This window comes from Sorex araneus, chromosome 5 (genome assembly GCF_027595985.1).
Source record: "Sorex araneus isolate mSorAra2 chromosome 5, mSorAra2.pri, whole genome shotgun sequence".
NCBI classification, from domain to species: Eukaryota; Metazoa; Chordata; class Mammalia; order Eulipotyphla; family Soricidae; genus Sorex; species Sorex araneus.
The window spans coordinates 89,606,753-89,632,426 of NC_073306.1; the positions used below are offsets into that span (position 1 = coordinate 89,606,753).

The window sequence follows — 25,674 nt, forward strand, 5'->3', positions numbered from 1 at the left end:
GAGTGCAGCAAGAGAGAGGGAGAGACAAAGAGTGAGAAGTTAGCGGGAAGCGGCAGCCAGCCCCCTGGGCTTCGGGCTGAGGCAGAGGCAGAGGTGCGGGGACCTGGGGGACCCAGCACAAAGATCTGGACAGCAGTGGCGGCCAGGAAGAGGCGGTAGCCCCTCTGGTGCTCCCCCGCCCCGCCCCGGCCCCTTAGCTCCGGCCCAAGGAGACTCAGTGGGGATGGCAGGGCTCCAGAGAGCACCAAAGCCACGAGGTCCAAGGCACTGAGGAGAGGGATCCCAGCTCTGCCATCGGGCACAGAGGGAGCAGGGAAGGTGACTGTCTGAGCCCCGTCCCCAGGGCCTCGTGCATGCCCTGGACCTGCCATAGTCCTGAGGAGCTGGTGAAGGCGCTGGTCCAGGCCGGCCAGCAGAGTGCCACCAGCTGAGGCAGCAGGTGCTGGTCTCAGAAGTGGGAGCCAGTGAGCCCTTGGAGGGTCTCCTCAGCTGGGACAGTAGTGCCCTTGGGGGGGACAGCAAATTCTCTCTCTGGTAAGGGCACAGGAATTCTTTCAAAGGTGCTCCCAGCCCTGGCTCCAGGCAGGTAAGGACAGTCCCCAACCCCAACCCGTGTGGCCCGGGCTGTCAGAATGACCAGCTACCGCCTGTCCTGCCCGCACTACCCTGGGTGCTGGGAAGGGGTCCTGGAGGGGAAGATGAACAGCTGCTGTCAGGGCAGCCCAGCCCTGTGGGGAAGCTTCTAGAAGTCAAGGGGGACCCAGGGTAAACTGAGGCTCAGGCAGACTCCTCCCCCCTTGCACATAGTGGGGCTCTCTGCGCTTCCAGGGGTGCTGGGCAAGTCGGAGGAAGGGTCAGAAAGGAAGTGGACCCACAGCCCCCACTTCAGGGGTCCCGATAAGGAGGCCCCAACTCTCCCTCACTGGAGCCTGGGTGCCCAGGGGCTGTGGGGAGCTGTCTCCCCAGCATCGGGGGCTCCAGCCTGGCTCTCCTGCCTCCTGTCGCTGGGACATCTGTGCCCAGCGGAGGGGTGCCGTGAGCAGGCCCGTCCCTGTGGGAGGAAGCGAAGGAAGGAGGCGGTGGGTGCCGTGGAAACTTGGGCTCTTGACAACTTGAGGGTTGCCACAGAAATAGCCGCCTCGGCTCCCTGCACCAGAAAGGCAAGGAAAAGGGGGCTCAGGCGCATGGTCCTGGTGCTGTCAGGGCCTGTCCTGGGCTGGCCTGCCCGTGAACAGGGAGGGGGAGAAGAGTCTGGCCTGTGTGCCTGCCCCAGTGCCTCAGAAGGAACTAAACTAGACACCCTGTGTCTCAATGCTCTGGGGGGTGGGGGACTTGGCTTTGAGGGCAAATGGGAGGCGGGCCCACAGACAAAACAGGTCTGGGGTGGTCCCAGAGACCCCTTGAGGAGATTCTGCAGGCCAGGGCACTCCCAAGTCTGGGCACAGAAGTGGGGGTGCTTCTGACATGGCCTTTCACCACCCCCACCCCAGTGACAAAATCTATCTCCCTGGTCACCTTTAGAGGTTGTCCCCATCCCCCAAGTCCCCAGCCTCCTGCTGAGTTCCCCGGGCTGTCAAGCCCTTTTTCTTCCCCAACCCTGGAAAGACCAGGGAGGCTGGAACCTTCCCGAGTCACTGGTGAGACCAAGTTGCATAACCTGACGCTCACACTGGCCTGGCCGCAGCTGGGCTCGCTGTCAGGTCTAATTCCCATCAGGTGAAACAGGAAGTGTCTTGTCTAAGGTGTTCCCGGGTTGGGGGGGCAGGGGGACAGAAGCCTCACTCCAGCACTGCCTGCAGCTCGGCACTCCCCAGGTGGGGCAGGGCACCTGCAAGGGAGCAGGTGGGGTGGGGGGCAGGACGGTTGTGTCCCCACTTCCCCTGCTCGGCCCCTGCTTGGGGTGTACCCCGGCTGGCGGGCTCGTTAGGTAAATGAATACACTTAATTATAGAAATGAGCCGAGTCTCCGGTTCTGGCAGGAAGACAGAGTGCGGGGCTGGCAGGGAGTGGCAGGTGACTCAGAACGCAGGGCTGCGGGGCGGAGGCAGAGGGAGAACGCAGCAGCCAACGGTCCAGGGAAGCCAAGGAAGCAGAGATGCCATGGCTCGGGGTGCAGCTGGGAGGCAGGGCACCACCTGGGGTGTCACCCCAGAACCTGGGCCCAAGCTCCCCAGAGAGAAGGGGTCCCTGAGCCAGGCAGCCAGTCCGGGAGCTGACTCCAGACCCCCTACCGGAGCTGGGGACCAGCAGGTCTCGTCCCCCCAGAAGCCCAGAAGCGGCCCTAATGCCCTAGACAGTAGCAGGAAGACCCCACAGGGCAACCTGACTCTCGCTGGTGTGGGTGAGGGATGGACAGACAGACAGACATAATCAATGATTGTGAGTGGGAGGCCACGTGGGAAGTGCAAAGTGTATCTGCCCTGATTAAGATGTGGCCCCGAGAGGGGCAGCTCTGCCCTCTTTGCTCAGGCTGGAGGTGGTGGGGGTCACCCTGATCATCCTAGTTGCCCCAGATCCCAGATTCTGGAGTCCAGCATCTTGGGGGCCTGAATCCCCAGCCTCCTGCCCAGCGCCCCAGAACACAGCAGGAGGAAGCAGGCTGGACTCGGGCTATGTCCCCAGTGCAGCTAAGGGGCCGAGTGTCTGGGTGGGGGGCTGGCGGGGCGGTGCAGGGTGGGGGGAAGCAGGAGTTTCCTTGCAGGGTGGGGCGAGCTGAACCGTGATGCCAGTGGAGACAGCCCCAGACTGCTTCCTGCGGCTCCCGTTATGTTGGTTAGACTCCAGGACTTTTCACGGCCTTGGTGAAGAAAAGGCACAGGGGTCAGAGGGCACGGCAGTCAGGGCAGCCTCGGGAAAGGTGCCTGGCATGCAGGGCTGCGGTGGGTGGCATGGATGCCACACCTGCTCGCCAGGCCTGTTTCCCGGCAACCCACCTGTTCCCTCTGGAAGGTCACTCTAATTGGCTGAGCTGAGCGCTGGTTGCCAAGAAGCAGTGTGGAGGCATCTTGGAAAGCGAGCAGCCGGGTCCCACGAGACACAGCTACGGGGCACAGGCACCCCGCCATCTGCCCCCTGCCCCCCCAGTTCCCACGTGCTGCCCCTTCCCAGGTGAGACCCAATCTCCGCTCCTCCAGATCCCTCAGGCCTGCTCCCTCATGGCCTCTCGCCCAAACTGCTGAGGTCTCAGCATGCCTGCTGGCTCAGGGGTACTCAGCACTCCACCCAGAGGCTGGGGACCCCCTGGCATGGCTCTGAAGAGGCCAGGCTCTGGGTCTGAAGGAGGACAGTGTGAAACCCCTTCAGTGAGAAACTGAAGAAACAAGCTCATCTCAATTCTGATGACTGTGGGCAAGGGGGTAGAGGGTTCCAGGAGAGACCCCACCTGCTGCCCTTGAGCTGGGCCTCAGGCTCGTTCTGGCTGGTGCTGGACTGCTACAGACTCTGTGCCCAACAAGGCAAACACCCCCTGTGCTGCCAAGGTCTCACAGTACCCAGGAGCCCCGTGGGTCAGAGCTGAGCGGGCCAGGGAAGGGGCCCCAGGCGGGGCACGGGCTGGGTAGGCCAGACCAGGCCACATCCTCAGGGGCTAAGCGAGGAGACAGCTTCACGGTCACCCCCGCAGCAGCCTCTGTCCCTGACTTCCTCAACCCTGCCTGGGTCTGGGGGACAATGGGGAGGGTGGGGGTGGGGGCTCAGGGTACAGAGGGCTGGTGAGATGGTACCAAACCCATGGAAAAGCTTTGTCCCAGGTGAATTGAGGCTGGTACCTCGGGAGCTCAGGTGGGGACCCCATCGAGAAGGAACCAGGTGGTCGAGTGAGTCCTGCCTCCTCCCGTCCCCGCTGGCTCCTGGTGGCTCCTGCTGCCATTTAGGCTGTAATCACTTGTCCCAGCACTGCCTATGGCCCTGTTGCAGGCTTGGGGCCTGCGGAAGCATCCGGCCCCACTTCACAGGATGCCAGGGCTGCTCCCAGGGGCTCTCCGGAACCCCCACTGCACCTCAGAGGAGATGCTGTCTCCTCGGGTTCCTCTAGCTCTTCCTGAAGGGCAGAGCTAATTCCAGCGTGGGGAATGGGGGGTGACTCAAAGGCAGGGACCTGACACAGGCGGACAGTTCTCTGGAGACCTCTCGAGCACTTACCCCTGACTCCTGAGAGTCCTGGGGGAGCCCCAGAGAGGAGGGGTCAGGCTGAGACTGGGGGTGGGGCAGGGCCCATTCTAGCGCACCAGGGTGGGGGCAGGGCGGGGGCCATTCTAGGGCCTTCCTACCCGGCCACCCCTCCTATACGCGGGGGCGTGTCCAGGGCAGAGGAGATGGTGGCCACGGCTTCCGAGGTGGAGGGGAGCGCAGGGCGTGCGGGGAGCTCTGGGGGGCCTCGAGCCCAGCCTGGGGCGCCGTACCTTTCCGCACGCTCCCGTCGGCACAGGCGTAGTCCCCCGCGCTGAGCAGGAAGCAGGCGGCCGCCTTCTTGTTCCTGTCTCGGGTGCCTGCGCGCCGCAGGGCCTGGCGCTCCTCGGGGGCCGGGCCTGAGGCCAGGGGCTGCGTGAGGCCGGCCCCCTCCTCATCCGACAGCACCGTGCTGGCGTCTCCGTTCTGCTTGGAGTCTAGAGGGGCAGATAGGAGAGGCAGGGTGAGGGCCACCAGGGTCTCTCGGGTCCCACACCTGAGGGCCACTGTCCCATCCATCTGAGGATGGGACTGTTAGGCACCAGGGCCAGGAGGTGGCCCAGAGCCTTGAAGAGGGTGCCCCTGGGTGCCAGGATGCTGCCTGGAGCTGGATACCCTGCAACAGGGCCTCCCCATCTGCCACCTGGCTAAGTCTGCTTCCCTCCAACAAGGCAGGGTTGGGGGGCATCGTCTCTCGCTGATCCAACATTGGGGCTCTCACCGCCAGCAGCCTCTGCAGACCCTGATTATTAGGCACCAGCAGCCCAGCCCTCTGCTCTTGGGTTCACCTGTCTGGGGAGGCCTCTGGGGATGCCAATCTGCTCCCGGGGGTCCTTCCAGCACCCCCTTGCTCTTCAGGGAACAGTGAGGGTGTAGCTGAACCTTAGTCTGAAGGGGAGAACCCCTAAGTTTGGCCCTGGCCTGAGCCGGGATGGCCTCACCATGGCAGGGGCCTGCGGCGTGGGGGCTCCTGTGAAGTCTGAATAGGTCTAAGGGCGAGTTGCCCTGAGGACTGGCTGGGAGAGCAGAGTGGGGACCCGGAAGGGGTTCCACCTGGTGGGGGAGAGTGGGAGCTGGAGGAAGACTATTCCCCCAAGGTCCCTCCCCAGAAGGACCCAGAAGGACCCCAGGATGATGGTGGGTGTGAGAAGCTTGTCCTACGGGCACCCACCCCCATAGGTTGGCATTTGGGGCCACATTCCTGGGCCCAGCCAGGAGACCATGAGACTCCAGGCCCAGGCCCAGGCTCCCAAGGGCCTGGCCTCCAGCAGCTTCCACACTCACCAGGTGGACCCCACACCCCTCCTCCAAACTAACCCTCTGTGCTGTGGGTAAAACCGCCTCTCCTCCTGTGTCCTGGCTCAGAGAAGCTAACTTCCCCCCACCCACCCCACCTCACCATGCCCCAGCCCAGGGCAGGTCTGCAACCCTCAGTGCCCCACCCAAATCCAGGTCACTCTCTCCCTTCCGTCTCCCCACACCATCTGGGCCACTCCCTCCGGCTCTCTTCCCTCCTATGTGAAGCCCCAGCTCAGGCGAACAGAAGGCCGCCTCCCACTGCTGTTACGTTAGCACATTTATTAGGCCAAGAGACAGCAGACGCGAGCGCTTGGGAAGAAGTGATTCATGTGTCGGTGCACCTTGGGGGAACAGCTGCCCTGCGCGCCAATTAAGGGTGGCAGCCCCCATCTCCGCAAAGGGCCGCCCCCTGCTCAGAGCACTGCCATGCTGGCACACCCAGGCGCCACATCCATACCTGGGGGTAAGGATGCGAGTACTGTAACCCAGTTTCCAGGGAAGGAATCTAGGCTTAGGAAGGGGGAAAGTTGGGGCTCAGGACACACTCACCCAGGCAGGGTGGCCAAGATGGACTCAGAGTGCCATGCTGGACTTCTGCGGGACAGTCCCCATGCAGCCTGGCTCGAGAGGGATACTCAGGGGCTGGCACGAGCAGGGAGCAATGAGGTTACACGGAAGACCCTTGCCCCTGTCTCCGCCTCTGAGGCACCAAGGCATCTGAAACACAGCCCCAAATTCCAAGTCCCTGGGGTACACCCCTGGCCTCCGGGACACGGGGCTATTCCTTCCCAGCCCCCCGATCTTACCTGCCCGTTTTCTCTCCACCAACCCCTCTTCAGGGGCAGGAGGGCTGGCGTCGCTGTAGGTGCTATCCCGAGGAGAGGTGCCCTCAGACTTGCAGTAAATGGGCGACTCTAGCTGGGGCGGCCGGGGCACGTGCTTCTTCCGTTTCTTGGGCAGCTTCTGCTTGGCCATGGCCAGCGAGTAGTACATGCCGAAGTTGTTGACAATGACGGGCACGGGCATGGCAATGGTGAGCACGCCCGCCAGCGCGCAAAGCGCCCCCACCAGCATGCCTGACCAGGTTTTGGGGTACATGTCCCCGTAGCCCAGCGTCGTCATGGTGACCACAGCCCACCAGAAGCCGATGGGGATGTTCTTGAAGTCGGTGTGATCATTGCCCCGTGGGTCGGAGGGCCTGGCGCCGATGCGCTCAGCGTAGTAGATCATGGTGGCGAAGATGAGCACCCCCAGGGCCAGGAAGATGATGAGCAGCAAGAACTCGTTGGTGCTGGCCCGCAGGGTGTGGCCCAGCACCCGCAACCCCACGAAGTGGCGCGTGAGCTTGAAGATGCGCAGGATGCGGACGAAGCGGACGACACGCAGGAAGCCCAGCACGTCCCGGGCAGCCTTGGAGGACAGGCCGCTCAGCCCCACCTCCAGGTAGAAGGGCAGGATGGCCACAAAGTCGATGATGTTGAGCAGGTTCTTCACAAAGTCCAGCGTGTCGGGGCAGCACACAATGCGGACCAGGAACTCAAGGGTGAACCAGAGCACGCACACGCCCTCTATGTAGGTGAGGATGGGCTCCGTCTCCACCTCCCGCCGGAAGCGCACACTGGTGACGTTCCCCACACGGTGGATCTCCGTCACGTTTCGGTCGATATTGAAGGCCTCATGTGTCTCGAGGCAGAAGGTGGTGATGGAGACCAGGATGAAGAAGAGAGAGGTGAAGGCCACCACCTGCGGGCAGAGCACAGCGGGGACAGTGGTCAGCAGGGAGGCATGGCCAGCACCACGTGGATGCTGGCTGAGGAAGGGCAGGGTTTGCAGGTCACAGAGCCAATTCTCAGAGCGAGGGAGATGGGATCCAATGGCCCAGTCTGGAGCAACAGAGCAAGGATCCTGGCCCTGCCAGGTCTGCCCATATCTCACCAGTCCCGCCCTGCAAATTCAACAACTCAAAGGGACAGAGACAGTACCAAGGAAATCATGTTAAAAGGCAGTTCTGGGCTGGAGTGATTGCACAATGGGTAGGGCGTTTGCCTTGCAAGCGGCTGACCCGGGTTCGAATCCCAGCATCCCATATGGTCCCTAGAGCACTGTCAGGAGTAATTCCTGAGTGCAGAGCCAGGAGTAACCCCTGTGCATCGCCGAGTGTGACACAGAAGCAAAAAAAAAAAAGGTAGTTCAGTTCAGATGCTGGGAGTAGCCTGTGACTCTGCATTTCTAACCAGCTCTCGGTCTGATGCAGGCTCAGACCCTACTTGGGGTCAGGAGGCTTTAAGTAGTGGCATGTTAGCTGGGACCAGAGGTGTGAATTCTCCCTCCCCACTCCCTTCCCCCACCCCGATGCATGGGATGAGAAATACTAGGGGAGGCAGGTTTGGACACTGTCTGAACAAACCTGCCAGTGATTCTGAATAGTGGGCAACACTGGGGTCCAGGGCACGGGGCCATCCCCACAGAGGGCAGGAGAGCCACTGGGCCTGGTCCGAGTGGAGTGCAGGTGGAGATGGAGCTCCTGCTGTGCCCCATCTCCTCGGCATGGGCTCCATTTCCTCCAGCCCTAGTCTCCCATTCTCTTTCCCCTCCCCTTAGCAGAGCCCAACCACAAGAAGTCCCCAAAGGACGCTGGGCACTCCCCAGGGCAAGGAAGGGGCGGTCTGCCTGGAGAAACCCCCCTTCCAGAGGACTGCATTTCAGGGGACACTGGGCTAGAGAGTCAGCGCCGATGCACACAGCTGCTGAGAGCTTGGCGGGCATGACAGCGGCGCGGCAGCGGAGCGGCTGGGTTTAAGTGTCCGATCATTATGAATGGAGATGAAATGCATGTGTAATAACACCAATCCCAGGGCCTTCATCTGTTATTCATGCACTGCCATTCACCACTCTCAGGCTCCTGTGCCGGGCTCCACAGCCCCAGCGTCGCCCTCAGTGAGGGCGGGGGGAGCGACTGACCAGAGCACTGAGAGTCAGCAGATGGAGAACAGCTATGGCCCCACCCCACTCCCACTTGGTAAGCCCCTTGACACCCCCATTGCACCTCTCACAGGGAGGCTGCACTGAGAGGTGGGGGCACACCTTGTTCACAACCACAGAGCTCTGGGAAGGAGGAAGGTGCTTTGCCCTCTATACCACCCCAGGACTCCAGACTGGAGGGGAGCAGTCTTATGGGGGGGGGGGGCAATTTGGGAACTGGCATGCAGCAACTATGACACAGTCAGGCACTGTGTGTCTGTGACTGTGTATGTGAATCGTGTATGGATGTGTGGGCATGAGTGTGTGTGACTGTGTATGTGAATGTATGTGTGTGACTGTGTGTATGTGTGTGAATGTGACTGTGCATGTGAATGTTTGTGCATGAGAGTGTGCATGACTGTGATTGTGTATATGAATGTCTGTATGAATGAATGAATGTCTGTGAGAGTGAATGTCTGTGAGAGTATGTGACAGTGCGTGTGTGACTGTGTGTGAATGTGACTGTATGTATGTGTGGGTGACTGTGAGTGTGTGAGCGACTATGTATGTATGTGCATGAGAATGCATGGCTGTGTGTGACTATATGTATGTGAATATGTGCATGTATATGGGTGCATGAGTGTGCATGGCTGTGTGTGTTTACCTTCTCGCCTCCAGTCCTCTAAGAGGCCTGAGCATCTCATTCCAACAGGATCAGGAAGGTTGTATACTGGCCTCAGGTCGCACAGCCCAGAAGCAGGGGTGAGCATACTTGGTTTAACTTCAAAGACTCCCCAATCTCTGCAGACCACGTCTCACCCTCCTCAAGCCCCCTCTGAGGGAAGGACCCCTTGGGCAAGGGAGAAGGGGCTCCCCTAGAACATTTCCCCTTCCACAGCACGCACATGCAAATGGGCTGACCCCGAACCAGGAGACTGAGGGGAGCAGGCACAGACCTGATCCCAACTGGTCCCCACACTGTTCCCCAGCACTCAGGGTAGAGATCAAATTCCTTGCTTGGGGGCTGATCTTGCTGCTAAGGGTGCAAGTTAAGGTAATATAAGCAGCCTGAGGCCAAGGGCTCATCTAGGGCTAGTGGTGGTGACTACCCACTGCAGGGTGGTGTGGGGACAGCGTAGCCTCTCCTCTAGGAAGCACAGGAAGCAGGAACTTGCACTCTCTGAGGAAGAGTTAGCCAGGAGGAGTTATGCCTCTCTGGGGAGCTGGGGTGTGGGGTTAATTAGTGATGATGTGGAAAAACAAGTTCAGGAAGAGCTGTCAAGGGGCTGAAGAGGGCACAGAGAAAGGGTAGGAGGTGTGAAAAGGGGCTAAAGGGCACAGAGAGGGTCAGAGGGTGTGGAGAGGAGGCCCAGCTGCCCGAGCATCTGGGCATGGCCCCTGTGGGGACGTGCCATGCCTCCTCCTGTTTCAGGGACCAGCCTGCAGAATCCAGCATGCTCACTCACTCGAGCTTGTTTTAATGTCTCAGTACAGGTACTGCTGCTAGTGGCCTCCTCTCCACCCTCTCAGAGATGGCGTGGGGGCATGTGCCCATTTCTCAGAGACCCAAGAGAACCAACAGAGGGACAGGATTCGGAGCCAGGTGTCCTGACCCTGGGTTCCCATTCCTGATGCCTCCCTGGCGGGGCCCAGCCACTCCTGTAGCATCTCCAGGGCTGCCCTCAGAAGCCGGCCCTCTCTGGGAAGATGGAGATGTGGGGCCCGGGTGACAGGATCCAAATGACTCCCTTCTCCCGAAACCAAAAGATTTCTCTCAGTGCAGGCCCTGCTGCCTAACTCCCTTCTGTGGGCTGCCACAGGCCTCCAGGGACAGAGGCCCAGGGCAGAGGTGAGGCATGTGCACCCACAGCCCCTAACGAGAAGTCCAGGCCAGGCCCTGGGTGCCCTGCTCAGAACGCTGTGCTGAGAGCCGCCTTCCTGGGGAAGAAGCACGGAGCGCCAGCCCTCACCAGGACGAGCCCTGTGACTGCGCCCTGGACTCAGTGCAGTCAGCACAGCATGAGTGCCATGGCAGGGCAGGGGAGAGCAACCAGGAGCCCCTGCAGGCAGCTACTGAATGAAGGTGAGGAGGACCTGTTGCCCCACGAATCACAGAAGCTTCGAGTTCAACGCCCTTCCTGCTGAGGTCTTCATGGCCCACTGCAGTGCAGATCAGGGGCTGGAACCCCGGACCTAGCACAAGCATCCTGGCAGAACCCCGTCCCTGCTGTCTGGGTGGAGGCTGGTCCCCAGGGCTGAAGCTTCTGGTTTTCTTCAGGGGGGACTTGGAATCTGCTAGAGGGTCAGGGTGCCCACAGGGGAGAGGACTCGTGAGCAGGGGTCCAGCAGCTCAGCTCCTGCTCCTGGGAAGCCGTAAGAGCATCATCCTGCTGGCTCCCCCCACCGGAGGCCCCCTTGCTGGCAGAGCCTGTCCTACTATGAACTTGTTTGTTTCCAGGCACCAGGGGGCTGCAGGTGGCAGCCAGCCCTGTGACCAGTGTCACCCTGGACTGTCCTTGGTAGGTCTGTGAAGTCACACACTTCTGAGCCCCGTGCGGGACTCTGCTGCCTGCTGGGGGACCTCCCGCCCATTTCTGAACCTCTCTGACTCTCAAATCCTTTGCTCACAGACCAGAAAGCAGCACCAACAGTGTCCAGGCACTGGCAATAGCAGGAAACAGCCACACTCTGCCTGCCCCCAACACCTCACTTTCCAGCAGCCTTAGGGGCAAGGATGAGAGAAAAGGGGGGTTAGAGGGTGAGGGTAGGGGATCGTGTCAGACAGAGTGCACAGCAAGGCCTCCAGGTCACAGTGATGGCTCCACAGGCCAAGGAGTGACAAAGATTTGGGCTTTGAGGGACCCACACACATCGTGCAAAGGCCCTTAGGTGGTCAGAGTATCCTCAGGTGTGTGGAAGAGGTAAGAAGGGGCCAACCTACCTCAGGGCTGTTGAGGTATTTTGTAAAGCTCAGCTTGGAGCCTACAGTGCCCCAGGGATCTGGCACAGGCTGGGGGTGGGGGCTGAGTACACAGACGGACAGATAAACAGAAGACATGTGGCCAACAGCCTATGTTAAGGATGAAGTGAAATTTGACAACACAGTCAACAACACAGCAGAGGCCTGCGGAGGGGAGAAAGGGCTGAGCCTTCTGGGCAAGCAAAGCCCAGTGGCCAGGAGTTCCAGAAAGAGACTGGGCAGCCCTGAGGGCTCGGACTTGGCAAGAGGGAATCTGCCAGGGAGGCAGCTCTGGGTGGTCCTGGATCCAGCAAGGGCGGGAGCGGTTGTTATGGTGAAAGGTCTGCCCTGGGACAGGATGCCCAAGTCCCAATCAAAGGATCCCCGCCCTCATTTCCTGTCCTCTATTGACTCCTCCAAGACTCTGACCATGGCCTGTTTCCACCACCAGTCAAATCCAGATCCAGCCTCTGTGTGTTCCCACCAAGCCAACACTTGGGGCCTCTTCGGGCTGCCCAGAGCCAGCAAGACCAGGTCCCAGGAGGATTTGGTCCAATCCGATGCCTGACCCGGATCCAATCATCCAACATCTGCCCTTTTCCATGACTGCCCACCTGGGTCACCTGTGCTGTCCAGCCTCTGCTTCTGTTGCTCCCCGGGCCAGTAAATCCCCTCGTCCCTAACTGCTCTACCTATGGGGAAGGTTTCTCCCCTTATGTACTTATGTATAACCTGCTGCCTTCTAAAACTCACTCAGGGAAGCTAAATTAGCCAGGGGGCCAACCCTCCCCACTCGGAGGCTCTCACATCAGCTTCCCTGCACACACACTCCCCTGAACACCACATCAGAGACAGGTGGAGTTTAGCACTGCCTCTCCTTATCTCCAACTGCACTTTATTATCTAAAGCACCTTTCACCTTCTTTATCTATCCTTTAGTGAGGGGTCACACTGTCCATTGGCACTTGGGGCTACAATTGTCTCTGAGGATACTCCAAGTGGTGCTCAGGGGACCATGTGGTGCCAGGGATGGAACCCGGGATGTCTACATGCAAAGTCTGTTGCGCTCTCTCCAGTCCCGCCTCTATATTCTTAATAGGGGCTATAACCAGTGGGGCTGGAGGTGAAGGGGGCTTGCGGGGGGCTGGGACATGTGGTGCTGGGGACAGAACTCAGGGCTCACACATGCTAGGCCAGTGCTCTCCACCACCTGAGCTCACTCCCTGACCCCTCTATCTTGTACTGTTTGCAGCATTTCTTGTTACCTGTCGCCCTGCACCCCGTCCACCTGGCCTGGCTCTCCAAAAGGAACCACCTCAGACTCAGCTTCACATTTACCAAGGCCCAACTCATTGTGTGATACGCAGGAAGTCCCCAGGAAACGTTTTCTCCATGACAGGCTCCAAGGTGGCTGTTTTCCCCCAGTCACGGGGAGACCACCAAAGTCGGGCTGGTCAGCAACCCTAAGGGGGACAGAGGGAGCTGCGGGTGCTGCAACTCTCCAAGTCACCATCACGCCATCTGAAAGATACCAGCCAGGGTAGAAGCACCCGGGGCACAGCAGGCCAGGGTTGAGGGGCAAGGCTGGCACAGGGCTGGTGAGAGGCAGAGCCAAGGAGCCTGGGCACCCTGTTCCCAGGCCCAGCTGCCTGACATGACGCTCCTCCTGCCTGTTCCTAACTCTCCAAAATAACCCAAGTTTATTTACCGCCCCCCTGACTTTACACCCCACCACAGACGGTAACAAGCAAAAACACCTCATCAGCCAGAGGCAAGATGTTCAGAGGCAAATGCTGGTCTGTTCAGAGGTGGAAGAAAACAGGCCCAAAAAGAGGCTGTGAGGTGGTCTCAGGGCAAGCCCGTGGTCTAGGGCCCTCTCCACTCCTCCTGCTGTCTGGGGGAGCCAGGGCACCCAGCCCCTGCCCCACATTCTGGTTTTCCTCAGCTCAGAGCCTGCCCAGCCTACCATCCAGCTCCATCCGGGCGACAGGCGGCCGGGGACATTCAGGGCCTCCTGAAGGGGTGCCCAGGAAGCCTGATTTCACCCTCTGTCTGAGGACGGGGAACCAAGACGTCCAGTTTCCCTTCTTTCTCTATGTCCTGGGAGAGCCCCCAGCTCCAAAGTAAGCGATTCGAGGGAGGAAGAAATGGAGGTTCAGGGTCCCCTCGGCACTGTTGGCTCGGGTGCCCAGGATTCTGGTTGAGCAGCCCACAAGGCTTAAATCTTGGCCTGGCCTGAGCTCATGAGATGCTAGAAACAACGCCTGACTCAGTTCCAGCTGGCTCCTGGGGGCCTTGGGGATCCTTTGGGTCACCCCCTCTTCCCAGACAAGGAAAAACAATCTAGGGGCTGATTGAGCCAAACAAGATTTCACATCCTTAACACGGCTGATAACGGAGAGAGAGTCCAGTCCTGGAAACCTCATTGTAAGACTGGAGGTGTGGAAGGGGTGTCCTGGGCCATTAAAAACCATCCTGTTTGCCTGATTCTCCAGTTCTGGTCCCTTTCACACTGGGATGCCAGCCTGGCCATGGCTGAGCCCTTGCCGAGCCTGCAGTGCGGGCAGCAGGTCCTCAGCTGAGCCAGCAACCACCCGTCCTTTGGGCCCGCTCCTCTGGGCCCAGTCATGGGGGAAGTTGGGCAGCACTGGGCTGAAATCATCTGAGAGGAAAGGACCCAAGGGCCAGGCCAGTCACTAGGCCACAGGCTCCCTGGCCCTCTCTGTTCGCTTTCCCTGTAAACCTGGCACAAGGTGCAGCTCAACCAGCTAGGCAGACACCTGGGGCTGACCCCACTACTCTCCCACAGGGCACCCCATACAGCACCCCATGCCTGGGGGAGGCGCAGGTCCCCAAGGAAGGGCTGCACACAGACCACAGGGCAGGGGAGGAGGGCAGAGGCATGGGTCTGGGGTAGGAAGGGGGAGACAGGGAGACAGGGGCAACAGGGAAATGGTCCCTTCAGTGCCCCCCATCTTCCCTGGGCTTTGAGATTTCATCCCCAGGAACCCAAGAACGTTCCCAGTTGTCTCTCCAGTCTGCCATCAGCGTGCTTGGGGAGCTGCACGAGCAATCGTGGGGTCTGCGTCCCAGGCCCCCTCCACAGAGCTACGTGATCTCGGACAGGCGACGGGCCCTCTGAGAGCCTCAGTGTATAAGTGGGGCTTATGCCAGCTGCCAGTTCATGCGGAGCAAAGCGTCTAGGGAATGCTCTCTAAAGAGAGGCTGCCTGTCTTATCTGACCTCCTTATCTGATTTCATCTTATCTTCTCCTTTCCCACCTCACCCTGTCTTACATTATTTTACTGATGCAGGGAAAGAATGAATGGAACCCAGGCCCCCCACTTGCGAGATAATGTATTCTTCCCACCGAGTCTGGCCCAAGAGTGGAAGGACTGTGGGGTACGAAGGCTCGGGACTATGAGGACTGGAGACCAGGGATGGTTGGCAGGCTCAGCTCTTAAGCATCAGAGGAGACTCCTCATGCTTGGATCACCCCTGAATCCTGCCTTCTTCGTTATTCCCAGAGAAGACAAGACCCTACCTGCACCCCAAGAGACCCCTCAATTGTTCCCCCCTGAGGGTCAGTCACCCTGAGCTCTTGGAGCACCCTACTAGGCTGGTAAGCTCAACACACAGAGCCCCAGACTGGCTGCAGGGGAGAAAGTCAATTCAGTGCCCACTGGAGCAGCCCCGCAGGATCCAAGAGGGAAGAACTTGAATGGGTAAGATGCCCCAGAAATCCCAGGGAGCTTAGAAGTAGGGCCAAGGTTCCCGAACCCCTTCATCTCATTCCTGCCTCGCTAGTTTGCCCCCTACCCCCTCTTCATCAGGCTAGATGGGCCTCCTCCCATCCCCAACTCTGGAAGTGCCTGGACCTGTGTGCCCAGGGCCCTCAGCCCTGAGCTGGTCTCTGCTGCAGGGAAAGAAACAAAAGCCAATGACTTCGACTTCAAAAAGGTCTCACCTCCCAGTGACTGCCAGGACAGCCCCGCCCTCTGCTCTGCCCCCTTCCAAGAGGAGCCACAGCTGCCCTGGAATTTGTGCCCATCTGGCCCCTTCCCACCACCCCAGTCCCCTGTCTCCTGCCCTCTCCGGGTGGAACTCTTCCTTCTGAGACTGAGTGCAGGACAGCGGGGGCGGGGGTGGGGGTGTAGGAGGGCTCTGAGACTCATTAACATCGTGTGGCAGGAGGCCTGGCAGCAGGAAGCAGTCCCCAGACCCCTAGCACTGTCTGTTCTTTCCTGACACCCAGGAAGACCCCTGGCCCAGGAGATCAGACGCCAGCCCCTGGGCTCTGGGTCCTCTCCAGCCCCGATTCAAGGTGTTTTTTCAGCACATCTTACCCCCACACCCTTCCTGCTGAGGAGTTGGGGGGGTCCTGGCTGAAGCTGGGGCGGAAGGGCTAGACTGTTGCCTAGGTCATGTCGCCCCTCCTTCCCCACTCCCACACCTATTTGAAGTGTAACCTGACCCGGGGCTTTCTGGGAAGCCCATCTGTACTGCTGCCCGGAGGAAAGCGGCAAGAGACCTGGGGACTCTTCTGGCAGCCTTTGGCTGGCCACTGGTCTTAGGGTCCCTAGGGCCCCCAAAAGAGGCGCTTTTGGCCTGACCTAACTCATCCTGTGCCTGCAGAGGCCTCAGCACCCATGGTGTCCAGGAAGCCTTAGGAACAGCCTCTGACCTCTCCTTGGGAAAGAAAATGAAGGCCTCTCCCTAACCTGGCATCTATGCCCATCTGGCCCCTCCCTGCAGCCCCATTCCCCAATCTCACCTCCATTCGCCCCGGGTGGAGGGAGTGTCTACTCCCAGACCTGTCATATATGTATGGAAGAGGCTGAAGCCCCCAAGTCTGCCTCCAGGAAGCTCCTAGCACCCAGTCACTGGCGCTGCAGGCAGGATAGCCTGGGGTGGCACTCAAGGAAGCTGCGAATGTAAAGGCCGAGCCATGGAGCAGGTGCCAACTGTAGGTTTTTCCCCCCTACGCCCTGCCTGACCCCTGCGGAAGACCCAATTCCAGCTCACCAGCTCCAGGCTCTGGGGAGGTGTGTGGAGGAATGGATGAGAGAGAAGGAGGTGGAAAGGCGCAAGGAAGGACCCATCCCTGCCCCCTCCTCAAGAGGGGATGCTGCAGACAGCCAGCATCAAGTCCCAGTAGTTAAATCAAGTGTGTGGCATCTCCTGATGCAGAGGAGGGGGTGTGGGTGCAGAAACCAAGGACCCCCCCTAGGTAGAGAGGGTAGAGATAAGCCAAGCCAGCCTAGTCCTGCTTCCTTCTCCGACCTCCGACCCACCAGCTCCGCGCGGGCCCCCGCGGAGCCCCCGGCTTCTGCCACTCACCCTGGCCGCGCGGGAGGAGTAGGGATCCTCGAAGAGCGCCCACATGCGGGGCTGCCAGCCGCGGCAGCTCCCGCAGCCCGCGCCGGGGCCGCCGCCTCCATCGTGGGGCCCCAGGCGCTGCAGGGCCAGCTCGCGTTCCTCGTCGCCCCCCTCGTCGCCAGGCCCCGCGCCCCCGCCGCCGCCGCCGCTGCCCTCGGGGCTCTCGAAGATGTCCAGCGCCTCCTCGGCGTCGCGGTGCTGCCGGTAGGTCATCCAGCAGCAGGGCTCCACGTCGGTCTCGTCGATGCCCCAGAAGGTGAGCTCCTCCTCGAAAAGCGGCCCGCACACGTCGGCGGGGCAGTGCAGCTTGCCGGTGCGGTAGTAGTTGAGCACGTAGGAGAAGACGCCCGGGTGCCGGTCGAAAAAAAACTCGCAGCCGCCGCCGCCGCCGCCGCCGCCGCCGCCCTCGGGGTCGGGCCGGCCGCCGCCGTCGGGGTCGGCCAGCCAGGCCAGCCGGGTGCCCGGCAGCGTGCGCAGGGTGCTGCGGTAGGTCTCATGTCGCGTGCCGCCCACGTTGATGATGATCTTCTCCGACGCCTCGCCCTTGGCCATCTCCTCCTTCAGACATGTTTTGGACGGAGGCTTGTTGCCCGACTTGCGCCCGCGGTAGGAGGAGACACACACCGAGCTGATCATAAGAAGCGCTGCGGGGCTTCGGCTCGGGGCGGCCGCTGCCCTCCAAACACCCTTCCCGAGGAGGCAGCGTCAGGCGGGGGAGGGGGAGGCGGCGAGGCGGCGGCGGGCGGCGGCGGCCCCCTCTGCGGCGCTGGCCCTGCCCCTGCCGGGCCCCCGGGGCGTCGGGCGGGCGGGGCCGGGTGCCGCGGGTGCACAGGTGGTTGGGGCTGGGGCGGGCGCGGAGCGGCGCCGCGGGGGCCCGGGGCACGCCCCCCACCCCTTCCGCCCCGGCGGGGCGCGGAAGCTCACGGGCCGTGCGCGCGCTCACACTCACGCGGGCCCCGTCCGGCTCGCAGCCCGCGCCGAACCCGGGCGGCGGCGGCGGCGGCGGCGGCGGCGGCGGCAGCAACAAGTCCTGGGAGCGGCGGGCCGGGGCCGGGCCCACGCGGTCAGGGCAGCCGGAGCGCGGCGGGCCGGGGCTGCGCGCGGTCAGCACGAGGCGGCGGCGGCGGCATGTGGCCTCTTCCCCCCATTCATAAATCCGGCGGCGGGCGCGGAGGGCGGGCGGGGCCGAGCGGCGCGCGGCGTCCGGGCGGGCGGGGGCTGCGCAGGGCGCGGCGGCGGCGGCAGGAAAACAAGCGCGCCCGGCCGGCCGCCCTCCCGCCCGCCGCCGCGAGCCCGGGCTCCTGCGCCTGCGGGGGCCGTGCCGGGCGGGGGGGCCTCAGACGGGGCGTCCTGCGCCGCGCCGAGCCCGAGGGGCGGGGCTGCTCGCGGGCGCGGGGCTCGGGGCCCGGGCCAGGGAGTGTTCCCGGCGGCGGCGGCGCGGCCAAGGACACCTGCGGGCTTCCCCGGCGGCGCCGAGAGGGAGCGTCAGCGCAGCGCCCCGGCGCCGGGCTCCAGTGATCGGGCAGCGCGGGGAGCCGCGCCATGCGCGCGGCTGCTCATCTCCGGGCGGGGGCAGGGGGTGTTCAGCACCCGGACGGCTAGGGCTCCGGGGAGGCTCTCCAGCGATGGTGGCCGAGACCCCTGTCCGCGGGCCGGGATGGGCGCGGGGCTGGCCCCGGCTCGCTGCGGGGTCCCGGGGCCGAGCACTGCCTTCCTGCGCCGAGCCCCGCCGAGTGGAACCGAAGCGCGTAACCCCCTTGGCGCCAGCGCCCAGCCCCGCGCACCGCCCCTGCGCGCCTCCGCCGCGAGCCCCCTCTCGGTCTCGCTCTCCTGCTGCCAGCCCGCAGCTCCTCCCACTGCAGGCCGGGTGACCCTGGAGCGCTCGGGACCCCTCACCCTGCCCGCCACCCGCCCCTCTTGCTGCCCTCGTCGCCCCCTACCCACCCAGCGGGTGCTTGGTTGCGGTTCGCTTGCGGCGGGCAGGAGACCGCAGAAGGGAGAAGAGCGGAGAACGGCGTCAGGAGGAGGCCAGCCTCTCCTGCCCCAGACTGGGTGTTGGGGCTTCCCGACCAGCCCGCCCCACTCCGTGTACTGTAGACCCTAGACACCCGAGGCCCTAAACTTCAACATCGCAATCACAGTCACCAACACCCCCCCCCCGCCCCCCAGGGAATGGGGACCTGGCAGACAACGGCCTCATGGTCTAGGTGGAAGGGACAGGTGAAAGGGCTGGGGGTGGGTGGGTCGCCCTGAACCACCTGTACATTAAGGTTCGGGGGAGCAAAAGCACCCCTGTCCTGCCTTGTCACCCCCTCCTGGTTCTTGGTAGTGCTACTAGGACGCAGTTTGACTTTGCCGTTTCTGTGTCTCCTTTGCCCTTTCCGGCCCTCAAATCTCCAAGCGCCATTCCTTTTTGAAGCCCTCATCAAGACCACCTCTACAAAATCTGTTTGCTAAGTGATTGCAGACCTGTCACAGATATTCATCACAGTTCCATTTTATGGCCCCATCCCAAGTGCACTCTCCAGATTAATTTGCTTTGTTTCTAAGACCAGCACCTCTTCTACATCTTTGAATTAATCTCCTCCCCACATACATCATTTTTTTTTTGAAGGGGGACACACCCAGCAGTGCTCAGGTCTTACTCCTGGAGTGTTCTGGGAGCCATATGGGGTGCCAGGAATCAAACTCGGGTCTTTGGGTGCAAGACAAGTGCCTTACCCTCTATACTATTGTTCTGCCCCCCCCCATTAAAAAAATCAGGCAAGGAGCTGGGGTGATCATACAGAGGGTAGAGGCACTTCCCATGCATGCGGCTGGCCTGGGTTTGATCCCTAGCACCCCATATGGTCTCTGAGCACAATCAGGAATGATTCCTGAGCACAGACCCATCACCTGGTATGGCCCCAAACAAATGGAAAAAAAAAATTCAGGCAGCCTCCATGTCCCTCTGGATGCTCCAAGGAGGATTCTAGAGCACAGATGGCAGGTGGTGGGTATGCCTGCCCCTGTTGCCCGGCAGTTCCAAACCAGGAAATACAGTATATTGCATAACATACAGTATACTGAGAAAAGCCAGCCTCTGGGCAGTGTGTTGGGGCAGCTGCTGGCTCCATGCTCAGGAGTTAAGCCTGGCTGTGCTCAGGGGATCATGCCGTGTCAGGGTCTGCGGCATGCAAAGCGCAGGCTAAGTCTTTGAGCTATCCCTCCAGGATTCTTATAAACGAAGGTCCCATCATGAATGAGCTCCCGAAACTCACGTGTCAGTGCTCTTTGGCCATCTGTCTTACCGTGCCATCTTGGACTTCGTTTGAAGCACATATTAGCTGGTACCCCCTCTGTGTCCAGTCTTGTAACAGCTGTGTCACAGAGATCGACTGACTTTGAGTTTGCTGCAGAAAAAAAGGAAAAGAGAAAGAAAAAGCAACATTCTAGCTGTGGCAGGGAAGAGAACAGCAGGACTGGCCAGAAGCTGGAGGGTGAAGGAGCTCCCGGCAGCAGGCATGCGACAGAGCCGGCCATCACAAGCTGCTGTAGATGGGCTGGCTTCCGACAACCTTGCGTCTCTCCCACATTTTCTTTTCTTTAGATGACCCCCTTTCTTCTTTAGTGGACCCTTCAAAGGCAGGGGAGAGGTTGAGGGTGGGGCAGGAGAGGCCCAGCATGCATACCTGAGGCAAGTTTTCTTTTTGGAAGTGTTTGAGGGCCTGCTGAGCACCAGAAGCTGTTCCAGGCAGGGGATGTTGGAGAATGAAACAGACCCTCTTCCTCTCCCAGCCCTCACCCCGGAAGGTCTCTGCCCCAGCAGCGCTACCATTCCTGCTACGTTAGGGATGTGCTGAGCTTGTGAGGACATAGAGGGAGAAAGTGGTTGGGGGGAGAGGAACCCACAAAGGGGGTCAGAAAACTGCCGGTGTGGGGGGGGAGGTCCAGGAAGCTCAAAGGAAGCTAAGCACCCAGTCTGGGGAGAGGATCCCTGGCTCAGTGCTCTGACCAGAGGCCTCCGGAGAAGGCCTCACCACTAGACGGAGAGTTTATCCCAGAACTCTCAGCTACCTGCTACCTGCATGTTTCTGGGGGAGTCAGGGCATGTTCTGTCAGGCCTGTGAGAATGAGGTCATGCTGTTTCGCCAAAGCACCCCGGTGAGGCACGGGAGTCCCCGGGCCCAGCCCGCAGTGGGCAGGGCTGTGCTGCCCTCTGGTGGCACTGGGGCGCCCTAAGCCGGCTCAGCCTCCTTTTTCCTGGGAGAGCTGGAGGTGAAGTTTTCCATCCCAGAGTGTCTCTCCCAGCCTGCTCTTCCTGCCCTCTTGTGCCACCATTACCCTTCACCACTCCTCCAAGACTTGGAGGACCGACAGGTGTGGTTGTGAGCTTGCCACCATAGAACATTACCATTTGGCAAGCTGCTTTCCCTCCATCATCACTGTTTTTCCTTCTTGTTCTGGGCACCTGTGTGAGATCAGTTCCCATGGAAGGGACAGCTGGAGTGTGTGTCTCCAGGAATGTCCCCAGGAATGAAGGCATGATAAATGATCAGGAGAAGAGGGGCGTGTTTGACCCAGTGCAGTGCCGCTGTCTGCCCGGACCTCTGTGGGGAAGACCCCGTGCTTCCCGGAAACTGAGCCCAGTGGTGGGAAAAGAGAGCCTGACACTATGTGCCCTTTCCCATCCCCACTCGGGGCTCAGTGTGGGACTCCACTGTGCTAGCAGGACAGGAGACCCCAGCCTCACCTTGGACTCTCCTTGTCAGAGGGACTCCAGGCCTAGGCATGGTCTCCATGACAGCCTTGGCGGGTTCTAGCATGGACTCTCCCCTTTGGGCACTCCTGCCAGGCACCAGCCAGCTCCTTCCCAGCTTCCCCACCGGCGAGTTGAATTGCTTTGATGGCCATCATGTCTAGAGTCGGGATGGGGGGGCAAGGGGGCTTTCTACCCATTCCAGGGTTGCTGGAAAGCTCTAGAAAAGGTGCATTTAGGATTCTGGGTTGGTCTGGATTGGTCCAGCTCTTAGAAATGTCTAGAAAGATCCCATCAAAGGCCTTACCAGTTCATAAGCTCTGTAAACTATGGATCTGGAATCATAGAGCCAGAAGGGACCTGGGGGCAGTTCAGCAGTTCACAGGCATTTCTCCTGAAGACATCTGAGGTCAAAGTAGCAGCAAATATGGGAAGGAGGCATGGCCAGGGGCAGAGAGTGCTACCCTCTGCATGCAGAACAATGGACAGATGTGTACGCGCGCGCACACACACCACCCAGCTGACAAGACTCCCTGACATTCAGCTTTTCTCTATCTAGAGAAATATAGGTCCCTCCTCATGGGCGTGATTTCAGCAAAACTGGGATTCTTTCCATCAGAGTAGTTCATGTGTCCTAATGGGCTGAGCAGGACCGCAGGGGCCTGGGGAAAGGGGAAGCAGTTGTCTGTGGAGAGAAGAGGAACCTCAGTCCCTCCTGGTAGCTCAGAAAGTGCCCAGAGCTGCCCAGCTTGGCTCAGCCCTGAGAAAAGATGGAGCTGGAAGGCAGCCAGCTCTGACCAGGGTGCCACAGGGTGGATCCCCATAATCTTTACGGCAACTGGCACTCTGGCTGCTTGGGGGAATTTGTTGGTGAATGACATGCAGAATCTTCTCCCCATCACAGGTTTCTTCCCATTGATGGATTACGAGGTGGGTGCCCATCCCCAGGGGCCTGCTGTGGACAGGACATTCCCAGAAGGTCCTCTGCTTCTTCCTCCTTGTATTGTTGCTACGGCCTAAACACCGTGAACCCTCCATTCAGGCCTGGTCCAGGGGATTAACAAGGCGGTGGAATGGAGAACCCTCCCTGGCACTCCTGAGACATGGACAGGGAGAAACTGGTGTTCTGAGCTGCCGGCAGGAGCCGAGGTTTCGATCCCTCTGCAGACAGCTGGCTTCCCTCTCCCCGGGCCCCTGCTGTCCTACTTGGTCCAGTAGGGGAGGAACTAGCTTGTTTCTTCCCCTGGGGCATGTGGGAATTCTGGGAAGATATATTTTTCTTCTCTGTGGGACTCAGTTTCCCCAACTGTTCTCTTTGGATCAGATAATTGCTATGGTTCATGTTGCAGCTATTATTATCACTCTGTAGTGGGGTATAACAGCTGTTGTATGTTGCTGAAAATTTTGGACAGACTTTGGGTCACACCCAACTGTGCTCAGGGCTTACTCCTGGCTCTGTGCTCAGGAATCACTCTTGACAGTGCTCAGGGAACCCTATCTGGTACTGGCAGACTTTTTCCTTCCTGGTCAAGCCCTTGTGGCTGGGGCAGGTAGGTTGAGGTTGTATGTCTGGTTAAGGTTGTAGGTTGCAGGGAATAGCAACCATGATCCATGAGAACCACCCCCTCTGGGTCCTGACTTCCCTGGGAAAGGGACCTCCTCTCCCTCTTTTATGGACTAAAATGGTCCTTTCTGACTCAGTCTGGAAGGACAGTTCATTGCATGTGTGATGGTACCCCAGAGTGAAGCAGGTTCCCTGAACTGACTCTTGTAGCAAGAAGAAAGGACATTAATCTCTATCGAGCTTCTGTGTTGCAGAATGGAAAGAGGTCTGTATTCCAGAAAGAGTTCACCTTTTCCAGACTGGACGGCTGGAAAGATGGAAAAGCAGGTTAGACACTTGCTTAGCATGTGGTTCACCTGAGCTCAATCCCTGGCATCCCATATGGTTCAATCCTGCCAGAGTGATCCCTGAGCACAGAGCCAGAAGTAAGCCCTGAACATTGCTGGGTAAGGTCCCCAAACGAAACAAAACGGAGACTAGAGATTCAGAGGTTTAAGGGACTTTCCTGAAAGGACAGGGGCAGTGACAGGGCAATAGATCGGTGACTAAAAACTGCCCCCTGGCTGACCTGAGGCAGAAGCGACTGTGTCTCCTGACCCCTCTTGTCTTTCTCTTCCTTCCTGCTCTGCTCCCTCTTTTCAGTGCTCAGACTGCCCTTCATGTCCCCATCACAGTATTCTATCCGGGCCCCAGTCCTGTGACACCTCTTTAGGCACTGATGCCCCTTTGGGACCATCCTGCTCTGGTGTCAGATATGGAAAACTGGATTCTTGGCTGTGGCTACCCGCTGAAAGTACGGCAGAAGTGAGGCCAGGCCACATTCTGGGCTCAGGACTTTAGAAACTGGCAGCCCCTACTTCCGGTCTCAGGAGATGACCTCTCTGGGCTCTCTGAGACGTCACGGAAGCAGCTTGGCCAATCAGAGATGAGCCCAGGGATGAGACTGCTTCTGGGTACTGCTCAGGCCCATGGGCCTGCCCCAGCCCAGCCTGGCAGCTGATTGCACGGAGGCCCAGCCAGATTAGGATCAAGCAAGACTGCCTGTGACCTGCAAGGCCAACCTCTGCATCTGCAGAAGGTCACTGAGCTACCATTGCTGCCACCAGAAGAACCAGAGAAGCCCCTACTGAGTCCTCACCCACAAAACCAGGTCATAGTAGAACGGCTAATCGAAGCCTCCTGGGAGGACTCGACCCAGTCATCTGAACAATCTCATTCAGTCCTTTTACGGGGCCAGGAAAGGGGAGTCCAAAGGGAGGACAGAGCTCTTCCCACGTCCCCAGGAAGCAGGAGGCCCAGCTAGAACATCAGCCTCTAGAACTGGCATCAGGAGCCTTTGACCTACTACTTGGTGGGCTGAGGGAGCCTCTCCATCCAGGAGGTGACTGTCCACAAAAGGGCTCAATATTTGTAAAAGAAATTAGGGGGGACCCCAGAACTAGTGCATGGGGTCAGATGCTTCCCTTGCAGGCAGCCCACCCCAGTTCAATCCCTAGCACTGGGTGTGGACCCCTCCCCTCCCAATTAAAATAAATAAAATGACAGCACCGAGATATTGTCCCATTTAAGATCTCTTTGAATGATTTTGAGTTGAGGAGGAGTAGAAGAATTCCTTTTTGTAAAACTTGTGCTGAAGGTGAGGTAGAGGGTCTAGGTTTATTTATCTTTGGTGTACAAAGAGTGTGCTGAGCCTGTTTATATTGGGTGCTGAATGTTTGTTCAAGGAACAGGTGAACCCCTAAGGAGTAAGTGATGGTGCTGTGGAGGGCTGTGGAACAGGGAGAGAAAGGTTTTCCTGCCATCTGGTGTCTATTCCTGGAAACACACTTTCTTCTATGGCAGAAGCAAACTGGAAGCTTCCTGTCTGCCTTTGAGAGTGAGCTTGGTGGGAGTCTCCCCTGGGAACTCTTGCTGAGAACCTTCCAGGAGGTTTCCTAGGAACTGACCTCTCTTCTCTGAGGAGGTGAGGTAAGACGAGGTTCCCTACCGAGAGCTGTTTCAAAGAGCCATGGAGTCGGCAGGGGCCTATAAATAACACGCCTGGGTGGAAGTGTGAGAAACCAGGGAAGGTCCAATTCTGCAGGTTAACACCTTTCATCTTTGCTTTTTATTTTTTTCCTTTTTTTTTTTTTTGGTCACCCCCAGCGATACTCAGGGGTTACTCCTGGTTCTGCACTCAGGAATTACTCCTTGTGGTGCTCCGGGGACCAAATGGGATGCCGGGGATCCAGCCCAGGTCAGCTGCATGCAAGACAAGTGCCCTTTGCACTGTCCTATCACTCCAGCCTACATTTTTGCTTTTTACTGAAGTTGCAAAGGCAAGAGTTAGTGTAAAGAGGGGTGCTTTTTCCCTTAGCAGAGCCTGGGAGGGGGGCTGCATGTCCCTTGCAGAGCTCCCAGCACTGAGGTCCAGCAGGAATTTGCCCCACAAGGCAATCGGTCAGTGGGCGCCCAACGGTTCCCCCCTGACTGGAGCTTTGCCCTCCTCCCCTCAGTGTCTCTCTCAGGAGGCCTTGGAGGAACCACTGTGACTCCATACTGGAAAGCCAGACTCCAGTTTGTGCCTCAGAGTTATGAGTTTACCACCTAGTAAGAAAAACATGCCAGA

General features: G+C 59.7%; 1 protein-coding gene across 5 annotated transcripts in view; it reads right to left on the reverse strand.

The window, feature by feature from the left end:
• KCNC4 (potassium voltage-gated channel subfamily C member 4) overlaps positions 1-18,574 on the reverse strand; it is a 44,354-nt gene extending 25,780 nt beyond the window's left edge. For 2 of the 5 annotated variants that reach the window (XM_055139180.1, XM_055139179.1), the window contains exons 1-3: positions 16,726-18,573; positions 6,273-7,209; positions 4,401-4,604 (exon numbers count right to left, since the gene is read on the reverse strand). In XM_055139180.1, coding sequence (XP_054995155.1) covers positions 4,401-4,604; positions 6,273-7,209; positions 16,726-17,400 — 1,816 coding nt within the window. In that variant the 5' untranslated portion in view covers positions 17,401-18,573. Of the gene's footprint in view, positions 1-2; positions 2,798-4,400; positions 4,605-6,272; positions 7,210-16,725 lie in introns of those variants that run through there. The other 3 variants (XM_004620081.3, XM_055139178.1, XM_055139182.1) reach the window with 2 other exon arrangements.
• Positions 18,575-25,674: the final 7,100 nt, after the last annotated feature.